Consider the following 16,035-nt stretch of genomic DNA (forward strand, 5'->3'; position numbering starts at 1 on the left):
AATTAAGTATTAAAAAATGTAAATAAATTACAACAGACTCCAAAAATTCAACATACCTCAGTATACACAATGGCTGTCATCCAGAAACGTTTGCTTGGCCTGGGTACAGATAACATAGCCCAGAGGAAGATGAGAATAGGAAGTACCAGCGTAATCATTGAAGCAGAAACCATGTGATTTAGTATAATGACAAAGAAACATAACATTTCCGAACGAGCTACTAAGGTATTATATAGAGCGAAGAATAGGAGTAGTGCTCGAGGCTGGGCTTTGTAGAATTTTTCTGACTCTTCTAACTCTTCATCATAAAACATTCTGAAATGTAAGACAATGGAATTGCATTAAAGATGTATGCTAACTCAATAGAAGAAAGACATATAACTAAAATTCCACCTTACTTGTTAAGAAGCAGTTCACTGGCTGTTAGTTCATGGCTTAAATTTGGAAAGATTGTATCTTCTAGTAAATCCATCCTGCTATCTGGGGTAAGTGCCATAAGGTGTTTTTCACCAGCTGAATCTGAACTAAAGGATAGGCGATCAAGACTAACAGCTTTGCTATACGAAGGTGGAACTTCCTCAGTCATGATATCTGATGTGCATACAGGAATTGTCATTTCTTCATCCTGCTCATCTTCCACTTCTTCAATTGTATCTGTGGTACCTTGGCGCGAATACAGCATTGTGCATTGTGTTGGTTCACTAAGAAAAAGAAATGTTCACTTTAATAAAATTCACATTGTAGCCAATCTTCCGTTCAAAGAAATTTTAGATTTTTAATCTTTTCCCATTCAAAACTTTTGAAATTTCCATGATGAATTAAGCGTCAAGTTGCAACAGATTTTGTTTGTTTTGGTCAGGAAAAGATTCACTGTACATCTTGCACCAGCTTCATGCACTTATTCAGTCCACATGCCAAGACTGCTCACATATTTATTCGTGGGTCCATGCTTGTGTGTCAAATGGCATTGATGTGATTAAAATGTGGAAATATAATTAAACCTGTGCAGAGTCAAAAGATAAAGAAAATATTGAAATGCATTAACTTAATTTACTTTGTGTTGTACTGTATCCATCAGAATTGAACATAACTTTTTGCTCCTTTCTCTCTATGGCAATAATTCATTGTATGGACACTGAATCTGGAACTGGTAACCCTCCAGTACCAAACCAAAGTGAAAATTCTTGACATGTAAAATAGGCTTTAAGAGTCAGCAAGTTACTTAATAAAATAAAAGGCATCACAATGGGTCCAATTCAGTCATTATCTAACATGCACACATTTTCCATCAGGAAACAAGCAGAAGAAAGAGCATTCAGAGATAGTAAGAACTGCTGATGCTGGAGTCAGAGATAACACAGTGTGGAGTTGGAGGAACACAGCAGGCCAGGCAGCATCAGAGGAGTAGGAAAGTTGACGTTTCGGGTCGGGACCCTTCTCCATTCTCCAGGCAGACCAATCAACTGTAGCAGCATCATCAGCACTGCCTCATTAAGACCAAACAAAGCAGCACACATCTGGACAGAATTTTACACCTACCTTATCTGTATCTCTTTACATTAAACCACAAAGTACATTATTACTTACTCAAGCAATGAAAGGGGAAGTTCTTTTCTCCTCCCTTAAGTTGTGGCTATTTTATCAGTTCACTTTTTTATGATCAAAACAAAAATCTTCAAAGTTATTACCCGAATTGGAAGCAAACAACTGTCAGATTGAATGGGCTGCTGTTCGTACTCTGCCCCTTGTAAGAGAGAAGACTGAAAGATAACCTGAAAGAGTTCTTTAAAATGACCAACAGGTTCGATATAGTGGATATAGAGAAACTGGTTCAACTTCTGGGAGACTCCAACGCAAAGGGGCATGAATAGAAGATAGTCAATAGCTTATCAGAATAATGAATGCAGAAAGACATTCTTCACAAAAGAATGTGGAACTGAGGAAGTGGTTGAGGCAGTTAGTATTCATGCATTTAATTGGAGACTTGATGCATACTTGGGTTGGAAGGCAAAAGAGGGATATCGGCAAGTTAGGAAGAGGGAATTAAAGTTGGAGCGGCTTGTGTGTCATATGAACTCTGATACAGATGATCTGGATTGAAGCTAGACTCTGTAATTTTACACAATTCTTAGTGTAGCCTGCAGGCTAAATAGCATGTACAGAAAGGACCTTGTAGATCTGAATGATTTCAGATTTGGGCACATACTTCAGGGTCAGAGTGACTATTTTCTAGCATTAAGTTTATAACAGCAAGATCAAGTAACTTGTAGTATTGTTACATTTTGCAAAACAGAAACCTGAGTTTAAAAGTAGGAGTCATGCTGAACACATTATATAAACACATATATACTATATATGTATATAATATACATATATTTGATTAATTATGGAAATTAAGCATGCATGAATAAAGCACCTTGACACTATACTGCAACTTTCAACCGATGAGGATGACATATCAACGCTGTACATTTTACGAAGCCTAGGTCGAGCACGCTCACTTGTTTTAGGAATATCATCTATATCATCTAGAGTTGACTGCCGTGAGTACAGCATGGTAGCTTCAGTGTAGCAGCTAGCAGCACAAAAAGTTAAAATGACATAGAACATATAAATTAGACAGAAGTGCACAAAACAGCTGCATGCTCAAAAGATTTTAAAAAAGACAGAATCTCCAAGATTCTGCAGTTGCGTACAAATCTGAGGGCTATATTTTCCTTTGTGACAATTTGAGAGGGAACGGTGTTCATGAACAAGAAGTATTTAATATTAGTGAAAAACCTAAAAGGCTGTTAATTTTGTTTATCACTAGAGTGGGATCCTATCCCTTCAAGTACATGTTAAATAAACATGAACAATAAATGATAACAGTTTGTATTTGCTTGTTAATGTTAATAATAGGGAACACACTCAGCTTCCCTCAATTGCACATTTAAATTAAAGAAATGAATTTTATTTCAGGACAAGTTTGACATAACTGAACTAAATGAGCAAGCAAATTTCAATAATCCAACAAAGTGATAGCAGTGAATATGATTCTCTACCACTGGTCAGTTATTATGAAACAAGTTCCAAAATTTAAAAATAAACTAGGCCATTTACTGCAGCCTACTAGTTTCCATTAAAAAGAGGAAATAAACCACATGTATCTTTTAATGGATAAAAAACTATACTGCATGATAAACAACTCTGGAAAAATATACACTATATATTTTTTAGAGTAGTATTGAAGAAAATGTCTATTGCCATTCATCTTACTAAAAACACTATTGTTCTCCAACTCAAATAGAATATCATGTTTAAAGTTTTGGCAAAGATCTGTAGCTTGGGGTGTGGGTGAGGTTGTTGACTTGCTCGCCAATATCCCTGCAACTTCATCTGCAGACACCTACAAAACAGACAACAACAGGAGGACACAGTACGGCCTCACACACTGGCCACACTGTCCTACATCAAGAACATATCAGAATTGACAACAAGACTCCTAAGACAACTAGGAATCATGGTAGCCCACAAGCCCACAGCCATTCTACGACTAACACTTAAAGGATTAAAGACCCCATTCGTGTGGTTTACAAAATACGATGCAACAACTGCCACAAATATTACATCGGACAGACAGGAAGGAAACTAGCCATCAGAACATCAACTAGAAGCAAAACAGCACAACGAACTCTCCTTAATATCGGTACACCCAGACAATGAAGGCCATCAGTTTAACTGGGACAAGGTAAGCATAGTAGCCCAAGCGAAACGCAGACACGCATGGGAATTCCTAGATCGGCAAGCAAGTCAACAACCTCAGAATATCATGTTTCTAGACAAGTAAAAGGTGATTTCTGTGGGAAATAAGTGAACTTTGAGAAAAATATTTGGCTTTCTTCGTTTCTGGCTAGAAAGAGAGAGATGCAGATTAAGTAAACGATAGATTCAGCATCTACTTGTGAAGAAGTTATTGAACAATAAGTACTAGGTGATTATTATCCCACAATAGTACAGATGGTGACTTAGGATTAAAAATGACCAATAGAATTACGTTTGACAAAATGTGGTGTACTCTTGGTATTAGGAATAATCTGCACAATTTTTTAAAGTAAAATGTTTGCCACAGGGAATAATTTTAAAGAAAAATTTCTCAGTGCGGCATCATATCAACAGGACCTATTAGACAAGGAGTAAGCAGTGAAAATTATATGTGTAGTCTATGATTTTAGATTAATAAATGGAAGATCTTGGGCAGTTTATATGTGATGCTCCAATAGCAACCTCCTGCATGTAAGATCTAGTTGATAGCATTGGGCCTATATAATTTCACCCAAATTGTTAAAAAGCAAATATCCTTTCTATAATTATATTTCTGTTAAATCTCCTTATACAAACCTCTTAAATATCTTGGAATGGAATAAAAGATATGGAAATAAAGCACGAGACCAGCATTGCCTCCATTTGGGAACATCTACAGAATTTAATGCACATCAGAGGCCAGCCATTCTCTTGCACTAATTAGCACACGTGGGAGCAGGGCTGATGCTGGTTATATATTCACAGACGGCAGGGATCAACAAGGTTCCAGGCCACGGGTGAGTGGCTGGTGTTGGGGAAGGGGTTGCTATATGGGGACAATGGATTTCAGAAGAAAGGGGAATATGTTGACTCTCATTAGATTTTGTCATTCCAAAACTGGGCTTCTTGATCAGGCACTGAGTTCTTTTGAATAAGCAATCCTTATGGAAGCCCACATGTCAACCTGACAGATTTTGCATTTTGGGCTCCCTGCATGATGACTTTTCCACTCAGTATTTGTTGAATACTAGTGGGGATTCCTGCCTTGATATAATTAACTAGAGATGGGTTTCCCACCCTGCATATGCTGCACTTCCTGTCTATTTACAATATTTTCTGTTTCTTTTTCACAAGAACAAGAAGACAAGAAACTGGAGAAGGAGTTGACCTTGTGGCCCATCAAATTTGATCTGCTGCCATTCAATACAATCTTGGGATTCAATTCCACTTTCTCACCCATTCCATTTATTCCTTGATTCACTCAGAAACCAAAAGTCTTACCATCCCAGCCTTTAATGAATTCAACAGTGGAGAATCTACAAACCTATTGGGTAGAGAATTCCAAATATTCACAACCATTAAGTGAAGTTACTTCATATAGCTGCACAGAGATGAGTGGCAGATCAGATTCTTAGCCATAATGCGAAGGAATGGCCAAGAATGACTAAAATATTAATCAGGAGAAAAAAGGTGAGAGAAAAACTGAAATGTCAAAATGGATAGCAATAATATTTACAGATATTTAAAAGGGAAGGGAGTAAATAAGATGAGTGTTGATCTTCCAAAGAGTTAGAATGTGCGTTAATAATAAATAAAAGGAAATAGTAGATAAGATGAACAAATACGTTGCTGTTGTATTCACTATAGTTGATACATGCTAATGAGCTCGTACGTGGGTCTATTTTAATTTTCCAAACTTCCCTCACTTCATGAAGAGTTCTATCAGATTGGAATGTAGTACATATATGTGTTTATTTGAAAATGCAGTAAGGCAGCAATTATAGAACAATTAGGTTGGTAGGTAGGTTGAGTGAATGGGCAAAAATCTGGAAGATGAACTGTAATGTGGGAAAATGTGAATTAATTCACTTTGGCAGCGTAGATGAAAAAGCAGTGCACTACTTAAATGGAGAATAACTGAGAAATTGCAATGCAGAGAGATTAGGTGCTATGGTGTATGATTTACAAATAGTGAAATTCTCTCAGTCTCTCAACAATGTCAGCAATGGACAGTCAATTGGGAAAATTTGTTGAGATTTAGAAAATGAGATTCTGGATCCTGAGAAAAAAATGTCTGACTTTCTACACAAGATTCTAATACTGAGTTGAGAATTTTATAGTGAGCATACTATTTGCAAATAATTACATCTTAGTAGTATCAAATACTACTTCACTTACGTGCAATTTCCTATTCTCCCCAATCTCTGAGCATTGCAACCTGTCACAAATTAGGTAATATACTTTTTAAAATTCTTTCTGTCAAAATAGACAATTTCATATTTTCCCACTCAACTTATAATTTGTTTTCATACCCTGTGACTGACTATGTTGGATACAAATTCTGGTCACAAGCAATACTGACCATACTGTTACAAATTTATCATAGTCATCTCCATGAAGCAGAAGTAATCACAGGCAACCTTAAAAGTGTCCCTGTGGCCTATAATTCAAAAAGGCAATCCAAAATACAGGGAGGTGATTGGTGGGCATTTCTTCCAGGTCTCTTTTGATTGACCAGGTGGGTTTAACTCAGAAGACAAAATTGCAGCTGAACAGTACAGTTAAGAAATTAACTTCTAAAAGAGATAACATGTGATGGCTGGGCATGTGACATGTTGCAGCACATCTGTATTTAGAATAAAGAGGCTAATGTGCAGCTCATATATTGGCATCAGAGAAATGAGTTCCAATTCATGGGGCACTGCCACGTGTACTGGGGTAAGAGAAAGAGTCTTAGCCAATCTACAATTAGGGTTGTAAATAGGGCCTTAATCTCATTAGTTGGATGGTGTGGGGAGAGGGTTCAATTGAAAGGAAGTTTAAAACATCAAAAAGAAGCAAGAGAGCAGAAGTATAGGGTAGTGAAGAGGCAAACAAGAATCAAAGTGTGACTGGAAGGTAATGAAAATATGACCAGAAGAACGCAGCAGATACTGGAACCAAATTAAGTAATAATGGTAAAAAGTCAAACCTTAAGGCTTTTTATCTGAATGCATGTAGCATTTGTAACACGGCAGATAAGTTGATGCCAGAAATAATAATAAATAAATACAACTTTATAGCTATTACAGTGACATGGTTGCAGGGTGATCAGTACTAGAACTCAATACTCAAGGGTATTCCAAACTCTGGAAGACAAGGCTAAAAGAAAAAAGCAGACGGATAGCTTTGTTGATAAAGGGAGACATCAGTGTGGTATTGAATAGTGATTTTGGTGCAATTGATCATGATGTGGAATTGGTTTGGATGGGAATAAGGAATGGCAAGGAAACGAAGTCATGGTGGGAATTGTCTATTGGCCCCTGAGGATTTGTTTCACTGCAGGACAGTGTATAAATCAGAAAATAATGGAGTCATGTAAGAAGGGCATACAATTGTCATCACAATTTTAATCTAAATATTGACTGGACAAATCAGAACAGCAAGTGTAAAATGGAACAGTACATCAAGGATTGTTGCAGTATGTTGCAGAAGCTACCTGGGAATAGGCTATTTTAGATCGAATAATTTGTAATAGAGTAGGAATAATAAGAGATCTTATAGTTAATGGTTCTGCAGGGATGACAATTACAACATGGCAGGATTTGAAATTAAGTTTGAAGATTACAGAAGTAGGAAGAAAAGGTTGTCTAAAACAGGCTGGGAAAATAAACTAAGGAGAAGATCTGCAGATGAGCAGTAGCGGTCTTGTAAGCAGATATTTCACAATGCTCAGCAAAAATTTATTCTGATCAAAAAGGAAGACTCGATGATAAGAATGAACCACCCAAGAAGCATATCCAAGCAAAAACAATGCATACAAAGCAATGAAAACTAGTAGTAGGCCAGAGGATAGGAATGTTATTGGAGCCTGCAGCAGATGTCTAAAAAGTTAATAAATAGGAATTGATACTGAAAATGAATTGGTAAGAAACATAAAAACAAACAGCAAATGATTTTGTGTGTATATAAAAAGAGAGTAGCTAAATTCAGTGTGGGACTGTTGGAGGAAGCAACTGCAGGATTGTTAATGTGGAATATGGAAATGGCAGATAATTTGAACCAATATTTTGCATTGGTCTTCATGGTAGAAGATACTGTAAATATCCCAAAGATACCATATAGACAAGTGCCTAATTGAAGGAAAGGTCTTGCAACTGTCTCTACCATGAGGGACAAAGTACCTTACAAATTTATGGGACCAAAGGCAGACAAGCTGTCAGGACCTAATGAACTGCTTCCAAGGGTTCTCCATAGGAGGCCAGAGTTTATTGTCCTCGATGCAGTTTTCTCCAGCTGAGCAAAATACCCTGTCACTGCAGACTAAGGATCCTGGGCACAGTCACAGAACTGGCACCTGCAGGAGAGGAATTTGCAACCTAAAGGGGTTGGTGGCTATCCAAACCCAGTGGCCAACAAGTGACAGCTGCCTATTTCCAAGGATCTACTGCGTACCTTTTTGAGATCTATTTATCCTCAACCTTCAAACATAGGAAGGCTGTTACTGATGCAGTTTGTAACAAATCACATGGCTTCATTTTGCTTCCCCATGACAAGGTCATTGCTGCAGCCAGGGCAGAAGGCTTTGCCAAGATAGCAGTTGCCTTCCATCAATTTATACCGGCAATTGTGGGAATTGGAAGCAGCATGCTGGGATGCAGAGAAGACAACAATTGTGCTGAGGTAACTAAGCATATAAGTTTGGGAGATGAGAGTACATTCGTGGACATAAGTCCCTTCTTGAGAGGGGTGTCATCAACAGTCTCAAGCATCCTGGGTTCAATAAAGCTTTGACAAGATTCCACACAGTAGACTAATTAGTAAAGTTAGGTCACAGGGGATTCAGGGTGAGCTTGCCAATTGGAATCATAATTGGTTTAACGGCAAGAGCAGAGTAATGGTGGTGGGTTGCTTTTTGGACTGGAGGCCTGTGACCAGCGGTGCTCCACAGGGATTGGTTCTGGGTCCTCTTTCATTTGTCATTAATGTATAAATGATTTGGAGGAGAATATAGAAGGCATGGTTAGTAAGTTTGCAGACAACACCAAAATTGATGGCAGAGTAGACAGTGAAGAAGGTTTTCTAAGATTACAAAGAGCTCTTGATCAAACAGGTCAATAGGCTGAAAAATAGCAGATGGAGTTCAATCCAGATAAAGGTGAGGTATTGCATTTTGGTACAACAAACAAGGGTAGGGCTTATACAATTAATGGTAGGGCCTTGGGTAGTATTTTAGAACAGAAGGACATCGGGGTGCAGGTATATAGTCCTTTGCAGTTTGCATCACATATAGACAGGATGGTTAAAAAGGTGTTTGGCAAGCTTGCCTTCATTGTTCAGTCCTTTGAGTATAAGAATGGGGAAGTCAAGTTGAGGGTGTACAGGATATTGGTAAGGCCTCTTCTGGAATACTGTGTCTAGTTTTGGTTCACCAGTTATAGGAAGGATATTATCAAGCTGGAGAAGGTTCAGAAGCGATTTACCAGGATGTTGCCGGGTATGGAAGATTTGTGTTAAAAAGAAAGGCTGGATAGACTGGGACTTTTTTTTACTGGAGCGTAGGAGCAGGTGGGTCTAGTTCAGTGTGGGATTATGTATGGCATGGACTGGTTGGACCGAAGGGTCTGTATGGTGCTGTATGACTTTATGACTCTATTTGTTGATAATTATGTTAGGCTATAAATAATCATTATTAACTTAATTGGTGAAAAGACCATTTTTAGTTAATTTAATCATGATAGGACAAGACATGCAAACACTTTCAAGGGCTATTCTTCTATGCCTGTAGTCTGGATTTTGTGACCAACACATGTGGGGAGGGAATAGCACCTATACCACCATGGACAACATGCCCGCCACCAACCCGCCAGCTCTGAACTATCTCAATTTATCGGTGCTGGTAAGCCATTGTGAGGCCTGCCTGTCTTTGAGCCAACTAAGGCCTTTAAACAGTTTATCCAGTTGCCATTGGAATTTAACCACCACACCAAATATTCAGTTTGGTATCTTTCAATATGCTGGATGGTGGCAGGCAAGGTGGAGGTAGCGGTGGAGTTGCATCCTTAACTGGCCTCTGGGATCCCATATTATTCTCCCATTATATTCTCCTTTTTATTCTGCCCATGCATCAGCCTATCTAACGCATTCCCCATGAAACCTGCCTTGCTGGGGGCAGTCAGTCACCCCAAATAAGGGTGGAAATCTTGTCTTGGGTGTTAGACCAGACCCATCGGAGCACGGATGGGTTCACCCCTAATTCTCTTCTCTAGGGGGCACTGTACAGATCTCAGTGTACTGAAAAATTCAGATCTATTGCCATGACTTTCCTTGGTTGATCTGTGCCATGCTTCTTTTGCTTTCAGCAGATCTGTGAGAACAGTAAATAAAAGTCCAGTCTTAGTAAAGACATGCTTTAGCCCAGACATCTCTGCTCTTGAAGCTCCAGGTTATGCCTTCACAGAGGTAAGTCTTGCACCTGGCCAAGTCCTGAACAGCATGTGTTCCATCTATTATTCAAGAATGGTATTAGGATGAACCACAAAACCACAGGCAAGTAAATCTAACATCAGTGATAGAAAAACCATTGGAAAAAAATCTGAGGAATAAAATAAACCTCCACTTACAGAGACAAGGATTAATCAAGGATAATGAGCATTGCTTTGTTAGTAGGAGATTTTGATTTAATTTGTGTGTACATAAGGGTTGTGCAATTGATGTACCGTCACATGGGAAACTGATCAAGGGGATCAGGGGAATTTGGCAAATTTGATTCAAAAGTGGCTTCATGTCAGGAGGCAGAGGGTTACTATCAAATGTTGTTTTTGAAACTAGAAACCTGCACCCAATGGCATACTGCTGTGCATGGTGCTGTGTCCCTTATTGTTTGTAATGTGCATTGCTGTTCCAGGAAAAGATGGTTACGAAGGCATGGGGGATATTTGTTTTTAACAGCAGAGAGGTTGAATTGTATAAAATGTTAGTTAAACCACAGCTAGAGTACTGTTTGCAGCTTTGTTTGTGCATTGTAGGAAGGCTGTGATTGCAATAAAGAAGGTGCAGATGAACTTCACCAGGAAGTTTCCTGGGCTAAAACTTTTCAGCCAAGAGAAGGTTGGGGTTGTTTTCCTTAATGAAGAGGAGGCTGAGGGATGCCCTCATTGAGTTTACAAAATTATGAGGGACATAGACATGGTAAAGCGGAAGAAACATTTTCTCCTAGTACAGGCATGAATAACCAGGGGGCACAGATTTGTTTGAAACTCACTGCCTGAAAGGGTGGTAGAGGCAGAAACACTCAAAATATTTAAGAAGTATTTAGATGATTACTTAAAATGCTACAGCATACAAGGTTACAGGCCAAGTGATGGAAATTAGATTACAATAGATAAGGGCCTCTTTTAGAATTGTAAAACTTCATAACTAGAAAGACAAGGCTAACAGACATATGGGAACCACATCACCTACAAGTTCTCCTCCAAGCCACTCGCCATCCTGACTTTGAAATATATTACTGTTCCTTTACTATCACTGGTTCAAAATCCTGGAAGTCACTTTTGAACATTATTATGGGTATAGCATGATAAGCAAACTGAAGCTATTCCACTCCCCACTATCTTCTCAAGGGCATCGAGGGATGGATAATAAATGCTTCTCATCCCATGAATGAACAACAAAAAATTTAATTTTTGGACTTTTGCCCAATTAGCTCGTCACTATTATAGCTTTCTTGGGGACAGAAAATCATGTCCAATGTGTCACATAATAGCCTATGAATTTAGCAACAATAGTAAAACTGATTGTTGTTTGTAAATCATTTCAGCTTTGATTACATAAGCAAAGAGCAAGTCCATGTTTGGTGACAAAATAGTTTCTATCCTCATTATCAATTTAATATGCACAGGAAATATTTATTCCCACTGTGCGAACTGTGGAGAAGTGATAAGTGATAATTAACAAACCAAGTATTTAAATATACTTAGTAGTTAGAATGATTCTCACAATTCTCATTAAAACAAAGTTTCAACCTGCTTCCCTTCACTATCCATTATGGAATCTCGAGTCCAGAGAAGTTACATCTCATAACTCAGCTCTTTACTATTCCAATTAACTGGGCTCATGATAGTTTCCTTGCTGTAGTGTTGGAACTCTCACTGATTTTTTCATTTATTTCCAAATCAATTTTTGGTTTGGAGCTATGAACTGTGAGCGAAGAGCTCTGTATATCCTCCTGCAATCTAAGGCTATCCTCTTCACTGTTTACCATTCCACAATTTTTTTTGTATCATCTGTAACTTAGTGATTACCTTTTTAAAGGTAACCTTTGGACTGTGTGCAACGGCTTCTGCTTAAAAAAAAGAATAAACAAGCTGTTATTTGTTTATTGAGGCCAGGCCTGAAAGTTAATTGCAGCTTGTTTCTTGCTAACAAGTTGACTCCGGTGAGACCTAATGCTTAAGTGGATGGCAGATGCTGAATATTACCTAGGACCTCTTGAAGAGACAGTCAGTCTTGCAGAGTCAGACCAGAGTTTGAACTAGTTTTATGAGCTGTGTTTAGGTCGGAAGGATTGTACCCGTGAAAGCTACAGGACAGAGGTTTGGTTGCTACTGGTTGTCCTCTTATTATCAGATCATTGAGAGATAAGTTAGTAGAATCTCAGTTATAAGAACTAAATTATTATTCCTCAGAGCCTACTGGAAACTATCTGCATACATCAGTGTTTTCAGAAACCAAGCAATACATAATTCCATATGCTGGTGATGTTATGAATCATGAAGACTACTCAATTGAACTGGCCAGTTACATCTCATTTATTTTTCCCTTTTGATTTATCCCTTAACTGTGCCTGTTTGTCTGTCTGTCTTTGTGTGAGAGTGGGGGCTAGAATTAAAAAGGTTTGAGTTTAAATCTTAAACAGTAATTAGATTACCTTGTTTTTAATTTTGCTCTGTTAAAGTTACTGTGCTGCTAATAAATTCTTAATTCTTTTGTTTAAGCTATAAACCGGGTGCCTGGTATCAGTTATTCACAAAATCTGGTACTGGTTTTTCAAAACATCTGGTTAGGAACCAATGAAGTCAATTTTGAGGATTAATGAATATTTCAATTTTACTATGTTGTGAATACAGGAACTTGCACAATGATGTCACAGGGTGGCACAATCAGCCACCTTACTGACAGGGAAACTATTGGAAACAATTCTGAGGGACAGAATATAATTTGCAACTAGAAAGGCAGGGATTAATCAAGAACAGTCAGCGTAGTTTTGTTAAGAGTAGATCATGCCTGACAAAAATTGTTTCAATTTTTGGAAGAGGTGAACAGGTGTGTAGATGAGCGCAATGCTTTTGATGTAGTCTATTGGGACTTTGGCGAGGCTTTGGATAATGTCTTGCATAGGAAACTGATAGCAAAAGTAAGAGCCCAAGGTATCCAAGGAAATTTGGCAATTTAGATCCATAATTGACCGAGTGGCAGGAAACAGAGGATGATAGTCAAGGGGTGTTTCTCTGACTGGACGTCTGTCCAGTGAGGTCCCACAGGTGTCAGTGTTGGGACCCTTGCAGTTTGTGGTTTATATAAATGATTTAGACTTGAATGTAAGAGTGTTAATCAGTAAGTTTACAGGTGATACAAAGAATGGTGGATTGGTAAATAGTGAGGAGGATAGCTTTAGATTACAGGAGGATATACACAGCTAGTCAGATGTACTGATCAGTGGCAAATGGAATTTTTATTTATTCATTTTGTGGAATGTAGGCATTGCTGGCTGGCCAGCATTTATTGCCCATTCCTAGTTGCTATTGGGAAGGTGGTGCTGAGCTGCCTTCTTGAACCACTGCAGTCCACTTGCTGTGTGTTGACCCACAATGCCATTAGGGAGGGAATTCCAGGGTTTTAACCCAGTGATAGTGTAGGAACGGTGATATATTTCCAAGTCAGGATGGTGAGTGGCTTAGAAGGGAACTTGAACGTTGTGGTATTCCCATATATCTGCTGTCCTTGTCCTTGTCCTTGTGGATGGAAGTGGTTGTGGGTTGGAAGGTGCTGTCTGAGGATCGTTGGTGAATTTAATCCAGATATATGTTAAGTGATACCCTTGGGTAGCACAGACAAAGCAAGGGATCACATGATGAACGGTAGAACCCGGGAAAGTACTGAGGATCAGAGGGACCACATATACAGCTGTCCATTGAGCTATCGGGACAGATGAATAAAGTGGTTAAGAAGGCCTCTATTAGATGAGGCATGGAGTTTAACAGCAGGTAGCTTATGCTGGAACTGTATAAAATGCTGGTTAGGCCACAGCTAGCGTTTTGTGTGCAGTTCTGGAATTCACATTATAGGAGGTATTGACTGCAGAGGAGATTTTGCCTGTACTGGAGAGTTTCAGTTATGAAGAGAGATTGGACAGACTGGGGTCCTTTTCCTCAGAGCAGAGGGGATTAAGAGGGGACATGATTGAGATGTATAAAATTACGGGAGTCATACATAGGATAGATAGGAAAAACTTTTTCCCTTTGATAGAGGGATCACTAATCAGGGGCATTGGGGAAGAAGGTTTAGAAATGAACTTTTTCACCCAGGGGATGGTGGGAATCTGGAACTCACTGCCTGTAAGGGTGGTAGAGACAGAAACATTCATAACATTTAAGAAATATTTCGATGTGCGCTTGTGATGCCAAGGCATACAAAACTATGGGCGAAGTGCTGGAAAATGGATTAGAATAGTTAGTTGGTTGTTTTGACTGGCATGGATGACATGGTCCAAAGGATTTGTCTCTCTGCTTTAGATCTCTATGACTGAATGATTTGATTTGGCTGTCAGTTTCCGTGTCGTAACAGTAGACTGTGGAGATAGTTTGATGAGTCCTATACAAAACTGCCGACATAAACTTTTCACAAGTCTGAGAGAGTAATCTTTCTAAGTTTTAATAACCTGCAGATTTCTAACCAAACCCAGTTGGTGTGTAATTTGCAGTCATCTGCTGCAACTGATATTAGATTAGGTCACAGCCCCAGAAGGATTGTGATTTTACTTTCAGAGAAAACCCTTCACAAAAGTTACCAACACCTATATGCCACCACTATTTTGAAATTCAATCTCAAACATATTAAATTTGATATCCTATATGTGTATATAAACACTAGAACTGTTTCTTAACCTTTGAACTCTACAGTTTAGATGTTGGACATATTGAAATTCATGTACATTTCATCAACTCTGCTGAATTGACAAAATGCGAGTTTGTGTTTTTGCCACAATATGATGTTGAACCACTGGAAACTGGTCCTTTTGTAATCATGCTCTTTTGTAGTTTCTGAGCAATCTAAGGCTTCTGTTACAACATTAGACTGTATGTTCCATAAAGCAAATGAATATCGGTTGGTCTGAAATCTTTGCTGAACTCAGGGTTTGATTTGGCTGACTTAAGTACGTATAAAATCTTTATCATAGAATGAGTTCTTTTCATAGAATTCTTACAGTGTGGAAACAGGCCACTGGGCCCAACAAGTCCATGCCAAATCTCCAAAAAGCATTCCACCTAGGCTCACCCCCTACCCTATCCTCGTAATCCTGTATTTCCCATGGCTAACCCACATAACCTACACATCCCTGGACACTATGGACAATTTAGCATGGCCAGTATACCTAACTGCACATTTTTGGACTGTGGGAGGAAACTGGAGAACCTGGAGGAAACCCATGTAGACACAGGGAGAATGTGCAAACTCCACACAGACAGTCACCTGAGGCTGGAATTGAACCTCAGTCCCTGGTGCTGTGAGATAGCAGTGCTAACCACTGAGGGACCATGCTGCTCCCAATGTATTTTTGGTGACTTTGTAACTATTCTGAAATTTTTAAGATCTCGTTTTGAAACATGCCTCTCAGAATCAGGCAAATATGTAAGCCATAGAACATAGAACATAGAACATTACAGCGCAGTACAGGCCCTTCGGCCCTCGATGTTGCGCCGACCTGTGAAACCAATCTGAAGCCCATCTAACCTAAACTATTCCATTATCATCCATATGTTTATCCAATGACCATTTAAATGCCCTTAAAGTTGGCGAGTCTACTATTTTTGCAGGCAGGGCATTCCACGCCCTTACTACTCTCTGAGTAAAGAACCTACCTTTGACATCTGTCCTATACCCATCACCCCTCAATTTAAAGCTATGTCCCCTCGTGCTAGCCATCACCATCCGAGGAAAAAGGCTCCCACTGTCCACCCTATCTAATCCTCTGATCATCTTGTATGTCTCTAT

At 38.9% G+C, this 16,035-nt stretch overlaps 1 protein-coding gene across 1 annotated transcript in view; it reads right to left on the reverse strand.

Moving 5' to 3' along the window:
* Nucleotides 1-16,035, reverse strand: part of LOC109920528 (piezo-type mechanosensitive ion channel component 2-like) — a 696,943-nt gene that overhangs the window by 52,041 nt on the left and 628,867 nt on the right. Inside the window, exons 39-42 of the mRNA XM_048596193.1 lie at nt 8,291-8,412; nt 2,471-2,575; nt 399-701; nt 57-315 (exon numbers count right to left, since the gene is read on the reverse strand). Of these exons, the coding sequence (XP_048452150.1) occupies nt 57-315; nt 399-701; nt 2,471-2,575; nt 8,291-8,412 (789 nt within the window). The remainder of the gene's footprint in view (nt 1-56; nt 316-398; nt 702-2,470; nt 2,576-8,290; nt 8,413-16,035) is intronic.

Source organism: Rhincodon typus, chromosome 4 (assembly GCF_021869965.1).
Source record: "Rhincodon typus isolate 14 chromosome 4, sRhiTyp1.1, whole genome shotgun sequence".
Classification (NCBI taxonomy): Eukaryota; Metazoa; Chordata; class Chondrichthyes; order Orectolobiformes; family Rhincodontidae; genus Rhincodon; species Rhincodon typus.